The sequence below is a fragment of the Octopus bimaculoides genome, chromosome 1 (assembly GCF_001194135.2).
Source record: "Octopus bimaculoides isolate UCB-OBI-ISO-001 chromosome 1, ASM119413v2, whole genome shotgun sequence".
In the NCBI taxonomy this organism is placed as follows: Eukaryota; Metazoa; Mollusca; class Cephalopoda; order Octopoda; family Octopodidae; genus Octopus; species Octopus bimaculoides.
Genome location: NC_068981.1, coordinates 109,818,242 through 109,839,285, shown reverse-complemented (window position 1 = coordinate 109,839,285; position 21,044 = coordinate 109,818,242). Strand labels below are relative to the sequence as shown.

At 33.2% G+C, this 21,044-nt stretch overlaps 1 protein-coding gene across 1 annotated transcript in view; it reads left to right on the top strand.

Annotated features, from left to right (window-relative positions):
• The window catches only part of LOC106881422 (nucleoporin NUP188), a 465,305-nt gene that overhangs the window by 289,390 nt on the left and 154,871 nt on the right, over nt 1–21,044 (top strand). The window contains exons 5-7 of the mRNA XM_014931808.2: nt 1,596–1,676; nt 12,329–12,469; nt 17,792–17,848. Coding sequence (XP_014787294.2) covers nt 1,596–1,676; nt 12,329–12,469; nt 17,792–17,848 — 279 coding nt within the window. The remainder of the gene's footprint in view (nt 1–1,595; nt 1,677–12,328; nt 12,470–17,791; nt 17,849–21,044) is intronic.

The window sequence follows — 21,044 nt, the reverse complement described above, 5'->3', positions numbered from 1 at the left end:
GCATGGAAAGCGGACGTTAAACGATGATGATGATGATGATGATATATATATACAAGCTTCTTTCAGTTTCCGTCTACTAAATCCACTTGCATGGTTTTCATTAGCCCAAGCCTATATCAGAAGACACATGGTTGAGAAGCAAGCTTTTTACCATACAGCCATAAATATTTTCTTCACAAAAGTTTTTTTTTTAAATTTCCTTTAAGCTTTGTATTATTTTATCCTTTATCCTGTTTCACTCATTGGACTACAGCAATACTGAGGCACCGTCTTGAAGGGTGCTAGTTAAATGGATCAATCCCAGTATTTATTTTTTATGTCTGGCGCTTATTCTATCAGTCCCTTTTCTTGAACTGTTAAGTTACAGGGATGTAAACAAATTAACACCGATCATCAAGGGAACAAACACAAGCTTACACACATGTAAATATATACATATATGACGGGCTTCTTTCAGTTTCCATCTAGCAAATTCGCACATAAGGCTTTGTTTGGCTTAGAGCAATGGTAGAAAACTCTTGCTAAGGTATCATGCTGTGAGACTGAACCCAGAACCATGTAGTTGGGAAGCAAACTTCTTACCACCCAGCCATACTTGTGCTTATTGAATTTTTTGTTTTATTCTTTTACATGTTTCAGTCATTTGACTGCAGTCATGATGGAGCACTGCCTTAAAAGGTTTTAGTCAAAGAAATTGACCCCAGGACTTATTCTTTGTAAGCCTTGTACTTATTCTGTTGGTCGACATTTGCTCAATGTGTCACACAGTGGGACTGATCCTGGAACCATGTGGTTCGGAAGCAAACTTCTTACCACACAACCATTTGTCATTTGAATAGTTGTAGTTTGTAATTTTTAGGGTTGTAGTTTATTTTGTAAACCAATCTCGACAGGACTTCCACTTTTTTTATCTAATTATTATTATACCTATTATTACCATAACCATTTTGGGTAGCTTGGAGCATTGCTCATATGATATTTTTTGACTTGGATCTATCTGGAGTCTAAAAATTGCTAATTTTTACACAGTGTGCTCATATGGCCATTAGGTAAAAAGCTTACTTCACTATCAGTATGGTTCCCAGTTCAACCTTATTGTCTAGCATTTTAGATAAGTATCTGCTACTATAACCTTGAATCAACTTTATGAATGAAATTGGGTTGATAGAAACTGTGCAGAAGGGCTGTAGTGAATGAGTTATGGTTTCTCCTCTTGTCACTAAACAATCAGGAAAATATTTATCCCCACTTAAACATGGATGTTCTGTTAGAACAAACTATACTGTGGTACTGTTTGTTCTGACAGAACATTCATATGAGGATAAATATTACCTCTCAGTATTAAAACTGCAACTGTCACCAATATATATCAGGAAAATGTTAAATATTTGTTAGTATCAGTCTGTCATTGATTTTGATTTTTACTTTTCTCTATTCTATGATTTAGTATGAATAGCTAGATTAGGTAGTCAAAACACTGCTAATCAAAAATGCTGAAACTAATAATTGATATCTCATACTAAAACACAATCATACAGGGTTCTCTCTCTCTCTCTCTCTCTCTCATTGTTTTTTGCTTATTCTGATTCTCTTAGGGTCTGGATGAAGTACAGACATATGATCTTTTTTGTTCTTTCCTCACACATGGGTACCATAATTCAGAAAAGAATTTGAAGGTAAGAAATAAAATATTTTAAATCTAATTTATTGATGTTTTAGGTAAGCAAAAAAATAAAAAATGTTAAACCTTTTACAATTTATTTTATATAACTTTATTTTCAGCACGTCATTCTTTGTAAAAAGCTGATTTTTATTTTTTATTTTTTTATTTTTCTTTGTTTCATTTTCTGTTGGATTTTTTAATTTATTTTTTATGAAGCTGGAAGCATTTAGAAATTGCTGGAAGCCAAGTAAATGTGTGTGCATGTGCATATATATGTATGAATATACACATCTTTAAGTGTCCCTAGCTTCTCTCTCTCTCTCTCTCTCTCTCTCTCTCTCTCTCTCTCTCTCTGTATGTATGTGCGAATGTCTACATATATTATTGAATGAAACTTTCAGTCAATACTTCAGTTATTTAGGGAAAAAATGGTAATTATCTAATATATCAACTGGAAGGCAGAGAATGCTAATCCTTCAAGAGCTGCTGGCCAGCTTTTGATGGTACTGATTTCTCAGTAGACTTGCTTTTCATATCTAAAATCAATGCAATTGAGAAATAGCAATTCTAACTGCCATCTTTTTTTCTTTTTTTTTAACTCCAGAACAACTGATAGGAAATAATTTTTCCAAAGTAATGCTCCAAATCTAACGTGATGATAAATTTGATTACTGACTTTTACAGTAATTTTTCAATATTTTCTGTCAGCTAAATAAGCCGTGCTAAATTTCTGAAATCCGTAGTTAAAACTTTTTACAAAAGAAAAATAGCCCAAAGTCAAAACTATTTCAAACAGCAAATTAATAACATGATAGAAGAAGGAGCAGTGTGTGTGTGTGTGTGTGTGAGAGAGAGAGAAAGAGAGAGAATTTCATTATGTATCTAGTCTACAATTTTAATTATGATATGCTAATGATTCATTTGGAAATTTTTTTTCAATTATTGGCAAAAATCACAACAGAATTTCAAGTATGCAACTGGTGGGTGTGTTTGTTATTATTTGCTACAATAATAAACTTTGGTGTCTATTAAAGCAATCAAGGTGATTAAGATCTTGAACCTTTTAGTACTTGTATTTTTGTTTCAGAATTTAGAACAAATTCTTCCTCAGTTCACCACTTAACTTTGCAGAATCAGCTAATGGATTATATCTAAAAGATAAACTTTTATGTTTTCATCAATGACTCATTCGTTGAACATTCATTAAAAGTGATATTTGTTGTATTGTTTTCTGTTAACTTTGTTTATTGTAAATATATACATGCAAGACTAATTGAGATATAATAATAATAATAGTAAAAATATGAAACTTTCTCTGTGTATTCCTTATACAGGACAACATTGAATAAATGTACATTCTTAAAGTAAATGGCTTTAGCTCACATGCCTCTGATTAGTCAACCCTGGAGAAGACAATTATTTTCAAATCCTAACACTGAAATAAATTTGAAACCTATACTTAGCAAAAAGACATCTATGATATTTTATTTTCAACACACTGACCATTTAGCCATTATCCTTATCATGTTAAAGACCATTTTTATAGCCAAACAATGGAACTGTTAACGTATGTTCAGCTAGATTCCATAACTAACAAATTCATAACAGCTACAGCCAACTAAACTGACAGACATTCCAATTTACACATCAGCAATTTCTGTTTTGAATTTATGTTCTTGATAAGCTGACCTTTTATGAAAACACATTATGAGGGTTATGATTACATATTTTATAATATGATAGAACTTTCATTCACTTGTGAAGAATATACTGACAAACAATCATTGGTTGGTTTAGCTTTTCAGTAGAAAAACAATTTCTCTCTCTAGAGTGTATAAATCTTGTAGAAATAACCATTGAAGAGAAATATATTAATTTCCTTTGATGCCAAAACCATATTTCATATTGACAAGATGAGAGGCTGAGATCGAGGTGTTGGTTGTTGTTGCTATGCTTTGTAAATAGCTTGCTGTTGATATTGCCACCAAATCAGTCTCATAATAACTATGATACAGTGCTTTATTGGGAAATAGGATTTTGTCTCCAGTATAGCAGTCATTTCTGTTAAGTTGTTGATTAACAATATTGACTTCAAGGTGGTTTAGTTGGGTAGGTACGATATAAATTTTCTCCTTCACCCTGTGCATACACATTTACTTTTCTACATTTAATTAATTGGACTCCATTTTATAGGATACTATACAAAAATGAATTTGCCTTTCTAGCAAGATAGAAGTTAATGGTGAATATCATAAATTAATACCAGGAAAGTGAAATTCTCTGATTTAATCTCACTTTATCTTCAGAATTTTGACCCAAAGCCATCTTTTAAAGAGAACAAACTGGTAGTTTACAACTTCAGCATTGATCATGTTGAACCTCAATACAGCCAGACTATACGCGCATGTGTGCACACACACATGCACACAATTTAGGAAGTCAGAAGTTTGTATTTATTGTTCATTAGTTATCCATTTTCCCATTCTCTCATGGATTAGATAAAGATATAATCAAGGCAGGATTTATGTCAGATGCTCTTCTCTGACACCAGCCTTTACTTGTTTTACATGGAAAGGATCTTCTGTTCCAGAGGAATTTGAAAGATTAGAACTAGCAGATGATTTGTTAACAGGATGTATTAACAAATGTCATAGCTGTAACTCAGCATAGCTTGTACACAACCACACAGACACATACATACAGACACATAGATATATACTTATACATCAGGTTTCTTCCAGTTTCTGTTTACCAAATTTCTTAATAAAGCATTGGTTGGTCTGGAGCTGTGGCAGAGGCTTCTTACCAAAGGCATCACACAGTGGCTGAAGCTATGTAGATGAGAAGTGAACACAGTTATACATACATTGCGCACTCATACACACACACAAAATAAAATTTTAAAAAAAGAGAGATTGCTTATTAGATACACCATCTTATGCTCATTTCATTAACTCAAGAGAATTATTAACATGACGTACATTACATAGTCAAGACTTATTGTCAAATAGAGATACATGACTTTTATACATGTTATTTGACTGAAAAAATGCTGTCAGAACTAATCATTTTAGGTGTGACAAGTGATCAGCAGAATCCTGGATCTGTGAACTTTCTTGATCCACCCTATTTGGGTATTTTTCCATATGAGGAGGATTTCATCATCCATGTGTTCACATATTTTGTACATTATGTGTACTTTTTACCTCATTTTCTCCTCCTTACCTCTTTCTTTCCCTTCATCTTTTTATGTAAACCCCCTCACAAATTGTAAACCATCCTTGTAATCCATGTCATCTGATACCCTGTGCCAAATAAAACAAATTATTATTATTACTTTTATTATCATCATCATTATTAAGGTAGCTAGCTGACAGAATTGTTAGCATGCCAGACAAAATGCTTAGAGGCATTTCATCCATTTTTATGTTCTGAGTCCAAATCCTACCAAGGTCGACTTTGCCTTTCATCCTTTTGGAGTCGATAAATTATGTACCAGTTAAGTACTGGGGTCAATGTAATTGACTTAACCCCTTCCTCCAAATTTCAGGTCTTGTACCTATAGGGAAAGGATTATTATTATTTATTTTTTTATCTTCAGCTTTATTGTAACTCCTAGAGTCTTGCATGTGTAGCAGGCTTACTGCCTGAGCCTATGGTATCATGCTACCTGTTCTTTTCAACTATCTAATATTTTTCTGATTATTCTGGCCATGCCAAGAGGGCAAACCTTTTGTAACAGTTCTGCTGGGTACTCTGTTTTGATTTCCTTTATATTTCTCCTGATACCTTCTGATACTCTCCCCAAAGGACCCAACAACAGCTATCTTCACCTTCTTCATTTCCAATTCATCACCAAAGCTTGTTCTTGCACTGCCTCTTTTTTTCAGTGTTCCTTTCATCAACCAATTCCACCTATGTTTTCTAGCAACTTCAGTTGTGGCTACATGGAATTGATTGTGTAGTCCTTTGTTCTTCCTGTCCTTTTTGAACTGCTTCCTTTGTTTTTCCCTTTTTCTCTGCTTTCAATACTCACGCATTCCTAACTGACACTAGCAAAGTTTCCTTACTTTGGGATAGGTATCTCATTAAGTTCCTGAATTCGATATGTATGCAGTCTTTCATACTTATCACTGTCTGCACATGGATGATGGGCTCCATGCATCATTAGGAGCTCTGTCTTCCTGTCCAGCTCTTTCAGTTCCTCCTCTGTCCACTTCAAATTCCAGTACCATACCAAACTACTGCGACTGCACACAAGTTTATAACCGGATTCAGGTTCAATTATTATTATTATTATTATTATTATTATTATTATTATTATTATTATTATTATTATTCAGTAAATTGGCAGAATCATTACCACATCAGACAAAATGCTTTGTGTAATTTCTTCTAGTTTACATTCTGCATTCAACTGTTGCCCATGTCAGCTTTGCCTTTCGTCCATTAAGGGTCAATAAAATTTGTACCAGTTGAGCACTGGGGTTGATATAATCAACTTGCTCCACCCACAAGATATGCGGCCTTGACCTATAGTAGAAAGGATTATTATTATCAGTATTGGGTGGGAAGGCAGCACATGTCAGCAAAGTGACACTGGAATGCAAATATACAAAGCTCAATATATCCATCTGACTACTCATCTGATAAGGATACACTAGGCACATGCATCATAGCCACATATGCACAACATGGTGACATCATAACAAGATAAACAGTGCACGACCTTGCAGATAACAGTACATGATCTTGCTTAGTTAGAATTTTTTTCTGGTTGACTAGCCCATCCCTTTCATAAGGTCCCTGAATATGAGTTGTTTCAAGATGATGAACAAGATGCTTGTGTTTTCAGAGATAAATTATTCAAATCCAAAAGAATCCCTCTCAGCACATAGCTATAATGTTCCTCCACTACTCCTTCTCATGATCAGAGACACACATATCATCAGCCACTAAGGAACATTCTCATCTGGTTAAGGTCAAACAATTGACAAGCAAATCTGTACTATTGAGCAAGATATTTGTTGTAGCCCATTTTTTAACACCAAAACAAAACATGTACATGATAACACTTCCAATCAGTTAAGATCAAAAGCTAAGAGAATGAAACCATCAAAGAAATCATCCCTCAAAACTGGGTCTGAATGTAGCCTATAAAGTTGTTCATCTTTGTCCCTCCAGCTACTCCATTATCTTTTTGTAAACCACATCAGAAACTTAAAAGCAATTTAGAATGACACAGTCAGGTAAACAGAGGAGTGTTGTAATGGAAGTAAGTTCAAACTTGCAGTGATAGTCAAAGATCTATTTGTAGGGTTGATAAGTTGTTGGTTTGGGATTTAATAGAGTATAAAGGTTTCATATTTATAGTAAATATGGGTATAGCAGCAACATAGGGTGACATATTTATTGAACATGATTGGGAAGCAGATTGTGAAGTAACTATAAGCAGATTCAACAACCAAGGGAACTAGATATTGGAGGCTTAAGGTATTTTAAAGCTGAGGTTACTGAAAGTAGAGTGGGGAAGAAAAAGTGATCAATATGCAATTTTCTAGTTGTGGAGATAACTTCCCATAAATCAGAGAGTTTGCTCAGTTGACAAAAGCACTCCTTTATAAAGACTTGTTTACGAAGCTATAGTTTATTTAATGTTAATGTCCCTTCAGCTGTGGTGTTTTAGAGTGCATCATGTACAAAGGGTTGACCAACTTCAAGAACATCAGAGGGACTTATTGATGAACAAGTCAACCAAGTTGTACAGGAATGAATTTTGCTCATAATTAAAATCTGTTGTTCCATGATTTTAATGAAAAACTTTCAGCCGAGTCTGACAGCATTTTGAATTTGTGCAACTTACCGCTGAATGACCTAATCTTAGAAGCTTTTCTCTACTAAGAATAGCTCATTCAGCAGGAGGAGAAATAAATCACTTTAAATGGTAGCTGCTGCATTCAATATAGCATTAGGTTTGAACAGAAATCACAATTTTTTCTCTTTGCCCACTCACATAGTATAAACTTGGACTTAAATTTCAAAGCCAAAGCAATGTACTATTTTCTTTACAGATCATTCATCAAAACATAGCATTCACACACACCCATGAATCAGTTTGTTTTCTCTAAGTTTCCACCCAATACCACTTCTATTATAATTTCTGCTTTCTACTCATTGACTCTGAAATCACACTGAGTTTATTGAACAGAATTTCTCATGTCCCAAAACCAAGCTCATCAGAGATCCATTAAATGGACCTAACCCAAATGCTATACTTGTCCATTACTTGAAGTGTAACAAGTCTGAAATCTCACCTCCACATCACTGACTCATTCAACTGCAGGCAAAACTAGCTGTGATTTGGGCAATCAGTTCCATGAATGTTTCCAAACTTGTGGACCAATATTTCAGTGTATCAGATCATTTGGATTTACACCTCAGATTCCCTCTTACCTGTACATCTGGATTGACTTCTTCATCAATTAGTCCCTATGACATGTGCTTCATGTTGGTCAGGAGGAATATTTTAGCTTCACTCTAGGCACTACAGTGTCTATGAATACTTTCTTTTTCAACATGTTACCGTTTCTCTAACCTTTTGTCACACATTGTTCTTTTATGCCTCCTTCCCTAGGTATTTCTTCCCCCAGCCACTTTCTGAATGGTTTGTACATTTTGTGTGTGTCTTATGTTGTACAGCATACATATGTTGGCAGCTGGTGTTTTTTATCTTTTGTACAGAAGTTGGATTTCTTGCTACTGGGTATTAGAGCTGAGAGAGTATCTGGATGTTAAAGGTACTGGCTGTTGTATGTTGAACAGATATTGCTATAACATGTGATGCAAACAATTAGTGCTAGATGGGATTGTCTGAGTGAATGTTACCTGCAACAATTACATATGAGAAGTTGTGTAGCCAGATCTCAAAATACTTAACTCATTCTATCATCTTGTATGTTAAAAATGAGTCAATGAGGAAACCTCTGTGCAGTTGATTAACCTGTTAGAAAAAGCATCTTCTTCGTATTACATTCAACTATCTTAAAAGAGGAAGGGTAATTTTGTCCAATAGCAGATACCTTATGCCTGACAAAAAAAATTATGTAATGATCAGTGAAAGCCATCACATATACACTTGAATATAGAAGAGTAGAGAACAGTTAAGTTCCAATAAACCACTGATGTATCACATAAACTCATTAGGAAATATTCAGATTCTTGAAGTGCCTATACACCATAATCTATATAGAGACTAATGGAAAATCTAATGCATGATAGATCACAAGCATATCTAGTGAACAGTTGTATTTCCAAGATGGAAAAGACATAGAGACAGTTAATAGAGCCAAACAGAAGGTACACATATATGACTGTCTGCTTCCTTCTAAATTAAATGGATAGAGATGAAAATCAATTGCTGTATAATGAATTTCTGTATTACATTTTGAATCAGAAGGATACAAAGTTCAAAAAGCTTCAAGCAGAAACAGAAAAAATTGTGTTCTGAATGATGAGAACAGATCTTATTGTAGTAGTGTCTGAGTTATTGGTTTTGAGAATTTGAAAGTAGTTGATAAAACTGTATGTGAATGTATCAAATCAACAATAATCAAAACTTGCTGGAAATGATGTTAAGTCGACTCAGTATGTATTTCATTTTTGAACAGGCAAAAATAATTTCAACATACTAAAACGAGCCATGCAATCTGTGGCAGACTTTTGGTTTGGCACCTTTGAAGAGCAGTTGGGTCTTTGGCCGAAAGTAAGATCATGAAATTGAAGAACCTATAAAAAAACATGGGATAACATAAATTATTATTTATTTGCTTAAATAAAATTTATCATAAAGGAATTTGTTGAGTCAAAACTTTACCTAGTCTTCTGGAGACTTGGTACCATTGATTTTTAATCTTTACTCAATCATGTTGAAACTTCACTGTTTCTTTCCTTACATTATTACTTGAAATCACATGTTTTTGGGGGGGTTTTTTTCTCCCTTCAATATATCATTTCTTTCTGCTTCTGATCTTGTATTGCCACCTCGAAATCAATGTACAACTTTACAAATGCTGTTTCAGTGAAAATAAATATAACTTTTACTGTTCACAAATTCTAATTTGACTATCAAAAACCACTTGAAAGAAAAATTAAGAAGAAAACTTTTTCTTCTTGGAGAATGGGTTAATATGAGGAAACTGGTTATTGTTCTATGTTGTTTTGATTTCCTCTTGAGGATTTGATCAATAAGAAAACTACTGCTCAGAGGTATCTTATCCCAAACTGACCAGAAGAATGCTCTACTGCATATATAAGAGTTAAAGTAGTTCCAAAAGCGGTAATTATTCTCATTGCTTCTCATCCAATTTCCAAATTGGTTAAATATAATTCTCCAACCAATATTCAATTTGTTTACTCCTTACAGTTTTCTGGTCATAAGAACTAAGGATGTTATAGGATGGCCTGAATTTCTACTGCAGATTGGTGGACCAAAGTAGCATTAAAACACTCTCTGGGTTACTTTGATTCTATATATATGTCATTTGTTGATGCAGGCCACTAGATGATTGACACTGAAATTTGCATTTATTATATAGAAAGAAGTTTACAATTCTGTATCTCCATAGTGCCATTACTGGGGAAAATAATTCTTTAGGATATAGAAGCACTTTTCTGCTCTTGTATGGCAGAAAGTTCACTACTTTCCAGTTACTTAAATCAACAGCAATAATGCACAGTGGGTATGAATGCATAAAGCTTTAAAGGAAGTCATAGCAGTTTAATATTTGATTCCCCTATTTCACTCATTATGTAGCATCGTATTATTTGAGATTATTATTGCTATTAATGGTACACAAGCTGAGAGCCATTTCTATTTAATAGATAGTCCAGGAAGATTTATACAATACTTTGACAACTCATCTGAGATGCAAAAAGAAAAGTAGTATAAGCATTTGCTACCATAGACATTGCAACTGAATTGTTGAAAGGTGACAAAACAATTCACAGTGGATTTAGATTTCCAATATCTGCACCAGTGCTTCAGTAAGTAGCATAAAAAGTGAAATCATATGAAGCCAACATGACAACAAAAGAATTAGTTATTGATGAAGCTTCAATGTTGTCATGATTCTCTTTGAGACTTACATATCTTTTATTTAAAAATATTTCATATTTGACCATTTACCAGGAACATGGTTATACTGGTTTGTTTTCTGCCAACAATTAATGTCCTCCTGTAGAGGAATGTTGCTGATATTTTTGAAAACAGAAAATTGGTTTTGTTATAATGATACAAATTGAATAGAATGACATATACATAAGCTAAACTCTATAAAGTATTATATGATTTAACACAAGCATGTGTTTGTTAGTGTATCAGGAACTAACATTTGTCTTCTCAAAAACTACTGTTCTACTGACCTTGAGGTTGACTAACAAGGAAAAAGAATATTAGCCAGAGATATTGTTTTGTGCTTTGACCTTAGCATTAAAGAATCACAGCCAGAATCTATGCCAGATTGGATAGCTTTCTATTTCAAAAGTTACACCTGGCAAAACCAGGTTTAATACCTGCCAGGCAAAATGCTTAGTTGCATTTCTTTTGGCTTTACATTCTGAGTTCAAATTCTAAAGAGGTTAACTTTACCTTTCATCTTTTTGGAGTCAATAAAATAAGTACCAGTTGAGTACTGGAGTTAATGTAATTAACTTACTCTTCCCTTAAAATTGTTGGCCTAGTGACAAAATTAGAAGTTTAGTTTTAATGAAGGTAACAACCTGACAGAATCATTAGTGCATTACACAAAATGCTTAGTAGCATTTCTTTATGTTCTGAGTTGAAATACCACCAAGGTCAACTTTGCTTTCATCCTTTTGGGGTCCTTAAAATGAGTACCAATTGAGCACTGGAGTCAATGTAATCAACTAATACCTCTCCCAGTATTTTAGGTCTTGTGCCTATAGCAGAAAGTATTATTATAGATTTTTATTAACCAAGAAGAAAAAAAAAAGACAAAAGAAAGCATAGAAAGGCAGGTAAAACAATCCAAAGAATCTAATAATTCTTTTTAGTAGAGAAGATATTTTTATAGTAAGTTCTGTTTAAAGATATATTCCTGTGTAAGAATTGATCAAATTAAGATACTATCTTTAAAAAGAATTTAGCAATTTCTATAGATTATATTTTTGAAATTATTTTTCTTCAGATATTTTGAATTGCTTTAGAATAATTAACAATTTGTGAATTTTTAATTCTACAGCAATCATCAACTTTTACCTTATATTACTCAATAATAAATATTGTAACAGAGAATGGACAGTTTTAAATTTAATTTCCATCAAAATATTTCCATTTTTATTAATTAAATTTTGAGGTTATTATATGAATTGTACTGAAAATTTACATACATGATGTGTCTTCATATCTCAGAAAAGTCAGTTTAAATGCAATCTCAAACCAAGACTGTTAATTTAATATTCTTAGCTATATTGATACTTTTCTCGAGATGTTAATTTTGTTGAAGTTTATTGGATTTACTGTCATTTTTACTACTCGATATTTTTTTCATTCAAATTTGCCTTATATTTAAATTTTAAACTTAATTTTTTTTTTTTAATTAAATTTACAGTGTAAATTTATTTGCCCTATTTCTGGATTCTTTGCAGCAAATTTTAAACAATGAACAACACACTAAAGGTCTAATGTTAAAGCTACAAGATTACTATTTTAGTGAGCGACTTTATCTGCTTGGTTGCCTTAAATACATAATTAGTAATGGTCAAGAGATCAGCACACATCCTTACCAGGTAAGACTTTTTCTTACTACATACACTCAATTCTAGCGGGAACTAAAGATAATCTGAAGATCATTTTACAAAAACAGTGTTAATTGCAAACTATATTGTTTTAGTTATATGCAATGTTATTATAATTCATTTCTATCTCTGCTTCTATGTGGAATATTACTATATTCCAGCTGAATTTATTATTAGAAGTTAATTTTGTTATGATATTTTTATCATATTTTTTGTAATTAAGCTATAATGTTATTTTTTGTTTTTAGTTATATGTAAATTAGTTTCCATTTTAGAAAAGTTATTACTAACAATTGCTTTCTTATATATTCCACATCTTTGAAATTGTCCAAAATTTAACTTATTGGTACTGTTTTATAACCATTGTTTTCTATCAGCATTCAGATATGCCCCAAACTATTATGGATGCATTATCTCAAAAAAATGTGCTTTTCATAATTGAGCCTGCATTTTTTATTGGATTAACTTTATTCTAACATATAATATTTAAAGCACCTAAGTGAAAGATGTAGAAGTCTATCAATGCATTGCTCAAAGATAAGATGCTGCTGTGAATGCTCTGTATAAAGTGGTAAAAACATCCGTTTTCTGAAATATTTCAAAATTCTTTTTCTTCGGCAATATAAAAAGCTGTTTTGCTGGTGAATATAGTTTACAAGAATCAGCATAACAATATATACCAAATATTGATTTATTGTATAATTTCATTAATCAAGCATTGCTTTGTGCATGTGTGCGCATGCAATACTTTCTGTTCCATTATTACAACATAAATCAACTTTGTCTATGATATCAACATGACAGTATGGAATTATGGTATAAAATTATAGTTAACTTTACCAAGAACTTATGGAATGATAGGTATGTTATTAATGTATGTGTAGTATACTACTTTAAAAAAACATTTCAAATCCATTTATACTTCAAAAAGTATGTTTACATTATTTGAACAAAACTATCCATTTTTTTTTCTCTGCACAAAAACTGAAGAAATTTCCCTATTTTTCCATGACTCTTATACTTGATTCATATTTTTTGCATGTTCAGATGAATGTGCTGATGAGAAGCTAAAAATATCAAAATCAAGATCAAAGAGTATATTGACTAGATTTTTTTTAAATCACATATAATCAAAAGCACTTAGTTATAAATGTGTTGCAATGAAACAGCTTATATTAATAATAGTGATGGTGCTAACAACAACAATAACACTAGTAGTAGTAGTAATTTCTTTTACAAATAATAATTTTTTTGTTTCATTTAATAATAAATTATTATTGAGAGATGAAAGTGAAAAATACTAGCAACAGTTGGAGCACAACCTTACACACAATCCAAAAGATCGCTCTTCTCTATGAGAGACAGCCCACATCCAACACAAGACACTGCCAATTCAATAGCATAACTGAAACAGTACATTCTCTGCATTCAACACATCCCTTAATGCTTACTCTACAGAACAATAATGTAAACCATGCAAGATACACACTACACAATCACCACCCAATAAAATAATGCAGCTCAAATTACATGTATACTTCACAAAAGATGAAACATTAGAATAACACCAGTAACAACAAAGCAAAATTGATGTAGTTTACATACACAACTGTACTCCCTCAAAAGACAATGATGCAGAACACAGAAATGCACTTGGGGGTACAATAGAAAGTTGCACAAAACTGTTCAAATCATGATAATAAACAATCATGATGATGATGATGATGATAATTATTCTTTCTACTGAAGACACAAGGCCCTGAAACTTGTAGGGAGGGGACTAGTCGATTACATCAATTCCAGTATTTCACTGGTACCTAATTTTCGACCCTGAAAGGCTGAAAGGCAAAGCCAACCTCAGCGGAATTTGAACTCAGAACATAGCAACGGGTGAAATACTGCTAAGTATTTTGACCAGCATGCTAGCAACTCTGCCAGCTTGCCACCTTAATAATAATAATAATAATAATAAGTGCTTGTGAAAGTCTTGCGCAGAAAGAGTACAAGCACAGGCACAACAAAGTAGCCCAAAACCTTCACTGGCTGCTATGCCAGAAGTATGGATATGAGTTAACGGGTGCTTGGTACCAACATACACTGGAAAAGGTAATGGACAAAAAGGGGAAGGCAAAAATCCTCTGGGAATTTGACTTCCAGACACAAGGTGTTAGAGCACAGACGGCCAGATATAGTAATCTTTAGGAGGGACAAACAAAAGCACCTAATAATCGATGTGGCAGTGCCAGAAGATCAACATATTATCATGAAAGAAAGAGGAAAGATTGATAAATATGGAGACCTGAGAATTGAGATCACTAAAATGTGGCAGTTACGAGAGTCAAACATAAAGGTTGTCCCTATTGTCATCAGAGCTTTGGGTTCAATACCATCCAATTTGAAAAAACATCTGGAAACTTAAGAAATATCCTACAATCCAGGTGTATTGCAAAAATTGGCATTACTTGGAACTGCACACATATTGCATAAAGTAGTCTGTCTGAGGTCCCTGTTGTGACTTAACACACAGTACAAACTGCCGGTACACACATCTTCAATGAGTATCTTCAATCAACAACATCATGATATTGGATACTGTGCGATGTCTTAAATAATAATAATAATAATAATAATAAAATAGATATGAAATTTGGATTAGAAAAATGTGCCAAAGCAACCCTGAAAAGAGGAAAACTAGTTAAGAGTAGCAACATCACACTAGATAAAGCCAATGAAATAAGAGAATTAGACCAAAGCCAGCCATACAAATATTTAGGAATCAATGAACTAGATAGAATACAACACACACAAATGAAAGAGAAAATAAAGAAAGAGTACTATAGACGAGTTAGATCAATACTAAAAACAGAGCTCAATGCTAAAAACAAGATAATAGGTATTAACACTTTAGCTGTCCCAGTTATAAGTTACAGCTACAATATCCTTAACTGGACACTAAACGAACTAACTAAAATAGACAGGAAAACAAGAAAAATTATGACAGGATCTAGGATGCACCACCCAAAATCTGACATAGAAAGGCTATATATACAATGCACAGAAGTTGACCTTGGTGGAATTTGATGCAATACCAGGTACTGGCTCTCATGGCTTCTGATCTTAACTGATTGGAAGTGTTATCATGTACATGTTTTGTCTTGATATAAAAGATGGGCTACAGCAAATATTCAACTCAGTACCACAGATTTACTTGTCAGCTGTTTGACCGTAACCAGTTGAGCATGACTTTTAGTGGCTGACAATATGTGCATCTCTGATCATGAGCAGAAGTAGTGGGGGAGCATCATAGCCATGTGTTGAGAAGAAAACTTTGGGTATGAATAATTCACTTTTGGAAAAAAGGATGTTTTGTTCAATTTTGCTTTTCATCCTTTTGGGGTCAATGAAATGAATACCAGTTGATGTAATAGACTTACCCCCTCCCCCAAACTTTCAGGCTTTGTGCCTATTGTAGGAAGGATTATTATTCACCATCATTTGAAATCCATTGTCTATGTTGGCATGGGTTGGACAGTTCGACCAAAGCTGGTAAGCTGAGGGGCTGCACCAGACTCCAGTCTGATTTGGCATGCTTTCTATAACTGGATGCTCTTCCTAACGCCAACCACTCTGAGAATACAATAGGTGCTTTTATGTGCCATAAGCACAGCATATTGCCAAAGGTCTCAGTCATTTTTCATTGCCTCCATGAGGTTCTTTTTACATGCCACTCCATGCTTGAAAGGTTCTTTTTACATGCCACTGGTACAGGTGCTAATTACACAACACCAGCACTGGTCACATTTATCTGTGAGGCCCAGTGCTCAAGAGATGTATTTTGCATGCCACCGATACAGGCACCAGTTACATGACACTAGCATCAGCCACAACTATAATTTCATTTGGCTTGACAGATCTTCTCAAGCATGGCATATCGCCAAAGGCTTCAGTCACTAATCATTGTCTCTGTGAGGCATAATGTTTGAAGATCAATGCTTCACCACTTTGTCCCATGTCTTCCTGGGCCTACTTCTTCCACAGGTTCCCTCCACTGTTAGAAATTAGCATTCTTTACACAACTGTCATTGTCCATATGCATCACATGACCATACCAGTACATTTGTCACTCTTGTACATCACATCTGATGCCTCTTATGCCCAACTTTGCTCTCGAGACACTTTCACTCTGTTGTACTTGCATACTGACATTGCACATCCAGCAAAGCTAGCTTCATTTCTTTGAAGCCTACGCATGTCCTCAGTGGTCACAGCCCATGTTTCACTGTTGTGTAGCATAGTTGTTTGCACATAGGCATCATACAGTCTGCCTTTCACTCTGAGAGACAGGCCCTTTGTTGACAACAGAGGTAGAAGCTCTCTGAACTTTGCCCAGCCTATTCTAACAACTACACTCTCAGGACATCCACCTCCACTACTGACTCGTTCACCTAGATAACAGAAGCAATTAGCTACCTCTAGCGTATCCCTGGCATTTGAAGGAGTGTATTTTCTTCACATTTTTAGTGTTCATTGTACCTGTGCACCTTTCACACACAAAAACTATTTTCTGTTAACCTCCCTCTGATATTGCTGCACCTCTTATGTGTCCGTAGCTTGCTCTGGATACATGCAATTTCTACCTATGTCTTTCCTACAGATCAATCAGGGCTATCTACCTGAAGGGATTTGTGATTGGTCTTCTCTTAAATAAAAGTAGATATAAAAAGGAGAAAAATATTTTCATACAGAAGGTAAAAAAATGCTCCTCGTTCTAGACCACAAGTTGTGGTTTGATAGGAAGCAAAACTAAACTGAGTACAACACCAATTTTGTGAAACAACAGATCATCATCATTGTAATAATCCTTACTACTATAGGCACAAGGCATATAGTAACAGATGGAGGGCTAGTGTTGTGGAAGGATTCTGACCACCCCCAACTGACTAAAAGTGGACTGACACATTACTATAAAATAAAGAACTGTCAGCAATTGGGAAGCAGTTCACTGCGAACCATTGGCAAAGAGCATTTTCTTTTCCCCCCTTCTTTCGTTAAATTATTTATCCAACACCAGGATATAAAAGTCAATTACATTGACCCCAGTGCTCAACTGTTATTTTATCAACCTTAAAAGGATGAAAGGCAAATTCAACCTCAGCAAAATTTGAACTCAGAACATAAAGACAAACAAGATACTGCTAAGCATTTTGTCTGTTGTGTTAATGTTTCTGCCAGCTCACAACCTTAACCATAATAATGATGATAATACTAATATTGAAGAAGCGAAAATGAATTTTGGAATTTCTTTTCAAACAGGATGTCTATTATGAATTTCTTATGTCACTACAGAAAGAAAATCAGCTCATCAAAAGTGTAAGTATTTGGTTTAAATTATTTATCTAGAACAACCGTATTTATATTTTATTTCATTTTAAATAACAATAACTAAATACATGTGAAGAATATTTATAACCAAAGTGATGAATTTGGAAGACATGTAAAATCAGTTGTTCAGAAAAGGTGTTAGCAGAGTGTTCTAAAGGAAAACATTGTTATAGAAGAGTAAATGTATTTAGGTGTAGGGTGGAAGAAACAAATTGGATAGAGAAATACTAACAGCTTAATTAGCTGTAGCCTCACAGGAGCTATAAAGCAATTTGAGAATTCTTAAATACAGAATCTATTGTATTATAGGTAGAATATAAAATTGTAAGTCCCAGTGGATCCCAAGGTGAGATGAAAAACAAAAGAGTTAGTATCAAATTGGTTGTATTTTGCAATTAAGTAGATACACTTGAAAATATTCCATGTGGGTAACATTATCAGCTTTTGTTGTTCACATATATATTTATTCAATTGCTTTAGAATATTTGTGGTTTTATAGTTTGTCTACTTCAGATGGTTAAAAAGAACAAGAAATAATAAAATTATACATTTCATTTTTGTATGATTTATATTTGCATTTTGCTAATTATGATTTTTATTTATTTGTATTCTTTCTTGCATTTTATGAATAGGAAAATATTTACAATCATGAAGAAAAACATTTTATCGATATTTCTATTCACTCTATGAAATCATAGGAATAAAATGAATAGCCAGCATACAATCTATTATATACATATACGTATACACATATATATTATTGTCTTTTCTACTGGTTTCCCAGTAGCCTCTCTTCTCATAACTTTAAAACTTTCATCTCTGTTGCAATGGAGCTCTTTAATCAATCAATTCTTGAATAATAGAAAAGTATTTTCATATTTGCTGGATTTGAACTAAGTTTTATATATCCATCCAGTTGTTTCCAAACCAGTTTGGAAAACACAATCACAACCATTTCAACAAATTTATAAATATCATTAATTGCTTTCATTTTTCTGTATTGACCATATCTTTATATTTGCATTATTGGCAGTCAAAAATAATTCATTCTTATAAGATAGTATAATAATATAGAATACATGTTGCCTGCTCATCATACATTAGGACAAAGATATTGCATGTATTTCAAAACTAACTGTTGTCAGATACAACACTCAAAAGATTTTAGAACTACATCATTTTCATGAGTAAAATTCATATAAAAGGTAATGTAGAAAACTTCATCTTTTAAAAGTACAACCTTTATTTTCATGCTTTATCTCTCACTATAGCTGATATTTCCTTCTCTAGCTACATAACAAGAAACTAATCAATCATGTGACAACTATCCATCTACTATTCCATCATTTCAGAAAATTCCACAATAAGTAAATTGCTTCTAGTTACAACTAGTTTTCATTAATGGACATAATTGGTATTATTTTTAAATTAATTATGCTATTACTATTTTTAATGTTAGAATGTTCTTGTATTCAGTGAGAAGCTATTGTTGATTTTTGCAGTGTATGGCTTTTAATAAAACCCTTTCAAGTAAACTATTACTGGGTGGGTGTTACATTAAATATATTTACAATAAAACATATTTACAATATATTTACAATAAAACAATTGTTATTCAAACAAATTTATTAGCTTCTATTTTTTTTTATAGAAATAGCATATTCTAATTAACTGAATAATAGTAAAGGCAATTAACTTTTTGATAATTAGATCATAATAATTAATTTAGAATTCAGTGACTGATTTTTTTTCTTCCAATTATTATTTATTTTAATATACATTTGGTATTGTGAGAGATAATGAAAATTAAAATTAATTGTTATAACAGTCAAATTTTTTAAATCTTTCACTTATTCAATTTGGTAACTGACCTCAATCTTGATGAGTCATAAGAAATGTCATGATATGGCTTTTTATATGAAAAGTTTTTCTTTTATTATGCCAAAAATCTTTTTATGTATCTTTTGTCTTTTACTTGTCTCAGTCATTAGACTATGGCCATGCTAGGGCATCACCTTGAAGAATTTTTTGTTGAATGAATCAACCCCAGGACTTATTTTTATTTTTTAAATCTGGTACTTATTCTATCAGTTGCTTTTTGTTGAATCACTAACTTATAGAGGCACGAATACACCAACACCAATTGTCAAGTGGTGACGGGGGAACAAACACAGACAGACACACACACAAGACAGGCTTCTTTCATTTTCTGTCTCCCAAATTCACTCACAAGGCTATAATAGGAAACTGCAATAGGAAACACTTGCCCAAGTTGCCACACAGTGGGACTGAAACATGAATCATGTGGTTGGGAAGCAAGCTTCTTTATTTCATTACATTTGCCATAAAGGCATGATATAGATGGAAGCAAGCTTCTTACCACACAACTACTTTTGTGCCTATAAATATTTTAGAAGTATTGATGTTGATTCATTTGACTAAAAGTTCTTCAAGGTGGTGCCCCAGTATGACCACAATCTAATGACTGAAACAGATAAAAGATAAAGATATTGAGGGAACTTTTTATTGGATTATCTTACTGTATCAGATATTTGAACGGTAAACTGTAGAATTAGGATACTGAAACAGTAGTAGAATCAGGAAATTAGTAATGGTGTATATATTGCCAAATGAAAAGTTCAAAAGTTCATGAATTGGACTAAGTTAGGCTCTGCTTGAAACATGACATTTCTCCTCTACCAACAATATATTTTACAAAATACTACTGCAATTATCTTACATATCTGAAAAAAAATATAAACTAAGCCTCTTCTTAGTACCTGAATAGTTCTGGTTATATATTATACTAGCAGAGATACCCGGCGTTGCCCGTGTTACATGCAATTGAAAAATGAGACTTTTCTGTTATATTTTCTGTAAGGAACTGGAATACATATGATTCAAATTTCATCAAAATTGCACATGAGGGTTCTTTCCTTCTTTACACACCCTAAAAAAATTCTAATCATGAGACATGTATCCCATACTATTGATCTTTATGCACATATTCCAAAATTTCAGTCTTCTGGAACCTGTAAAAACGATTTTGCTCCTGCAAAATGGAGCTCATGGAGCTCTAAAATGTGGGAATGAAGGCCCCTATTGGGGGTGGGGGTGTTAATGTCAACCAGAGAAGTTGAATTGTTGGGAATGTTTTTACTTGGGTCTTATAGTATGCCCCTAT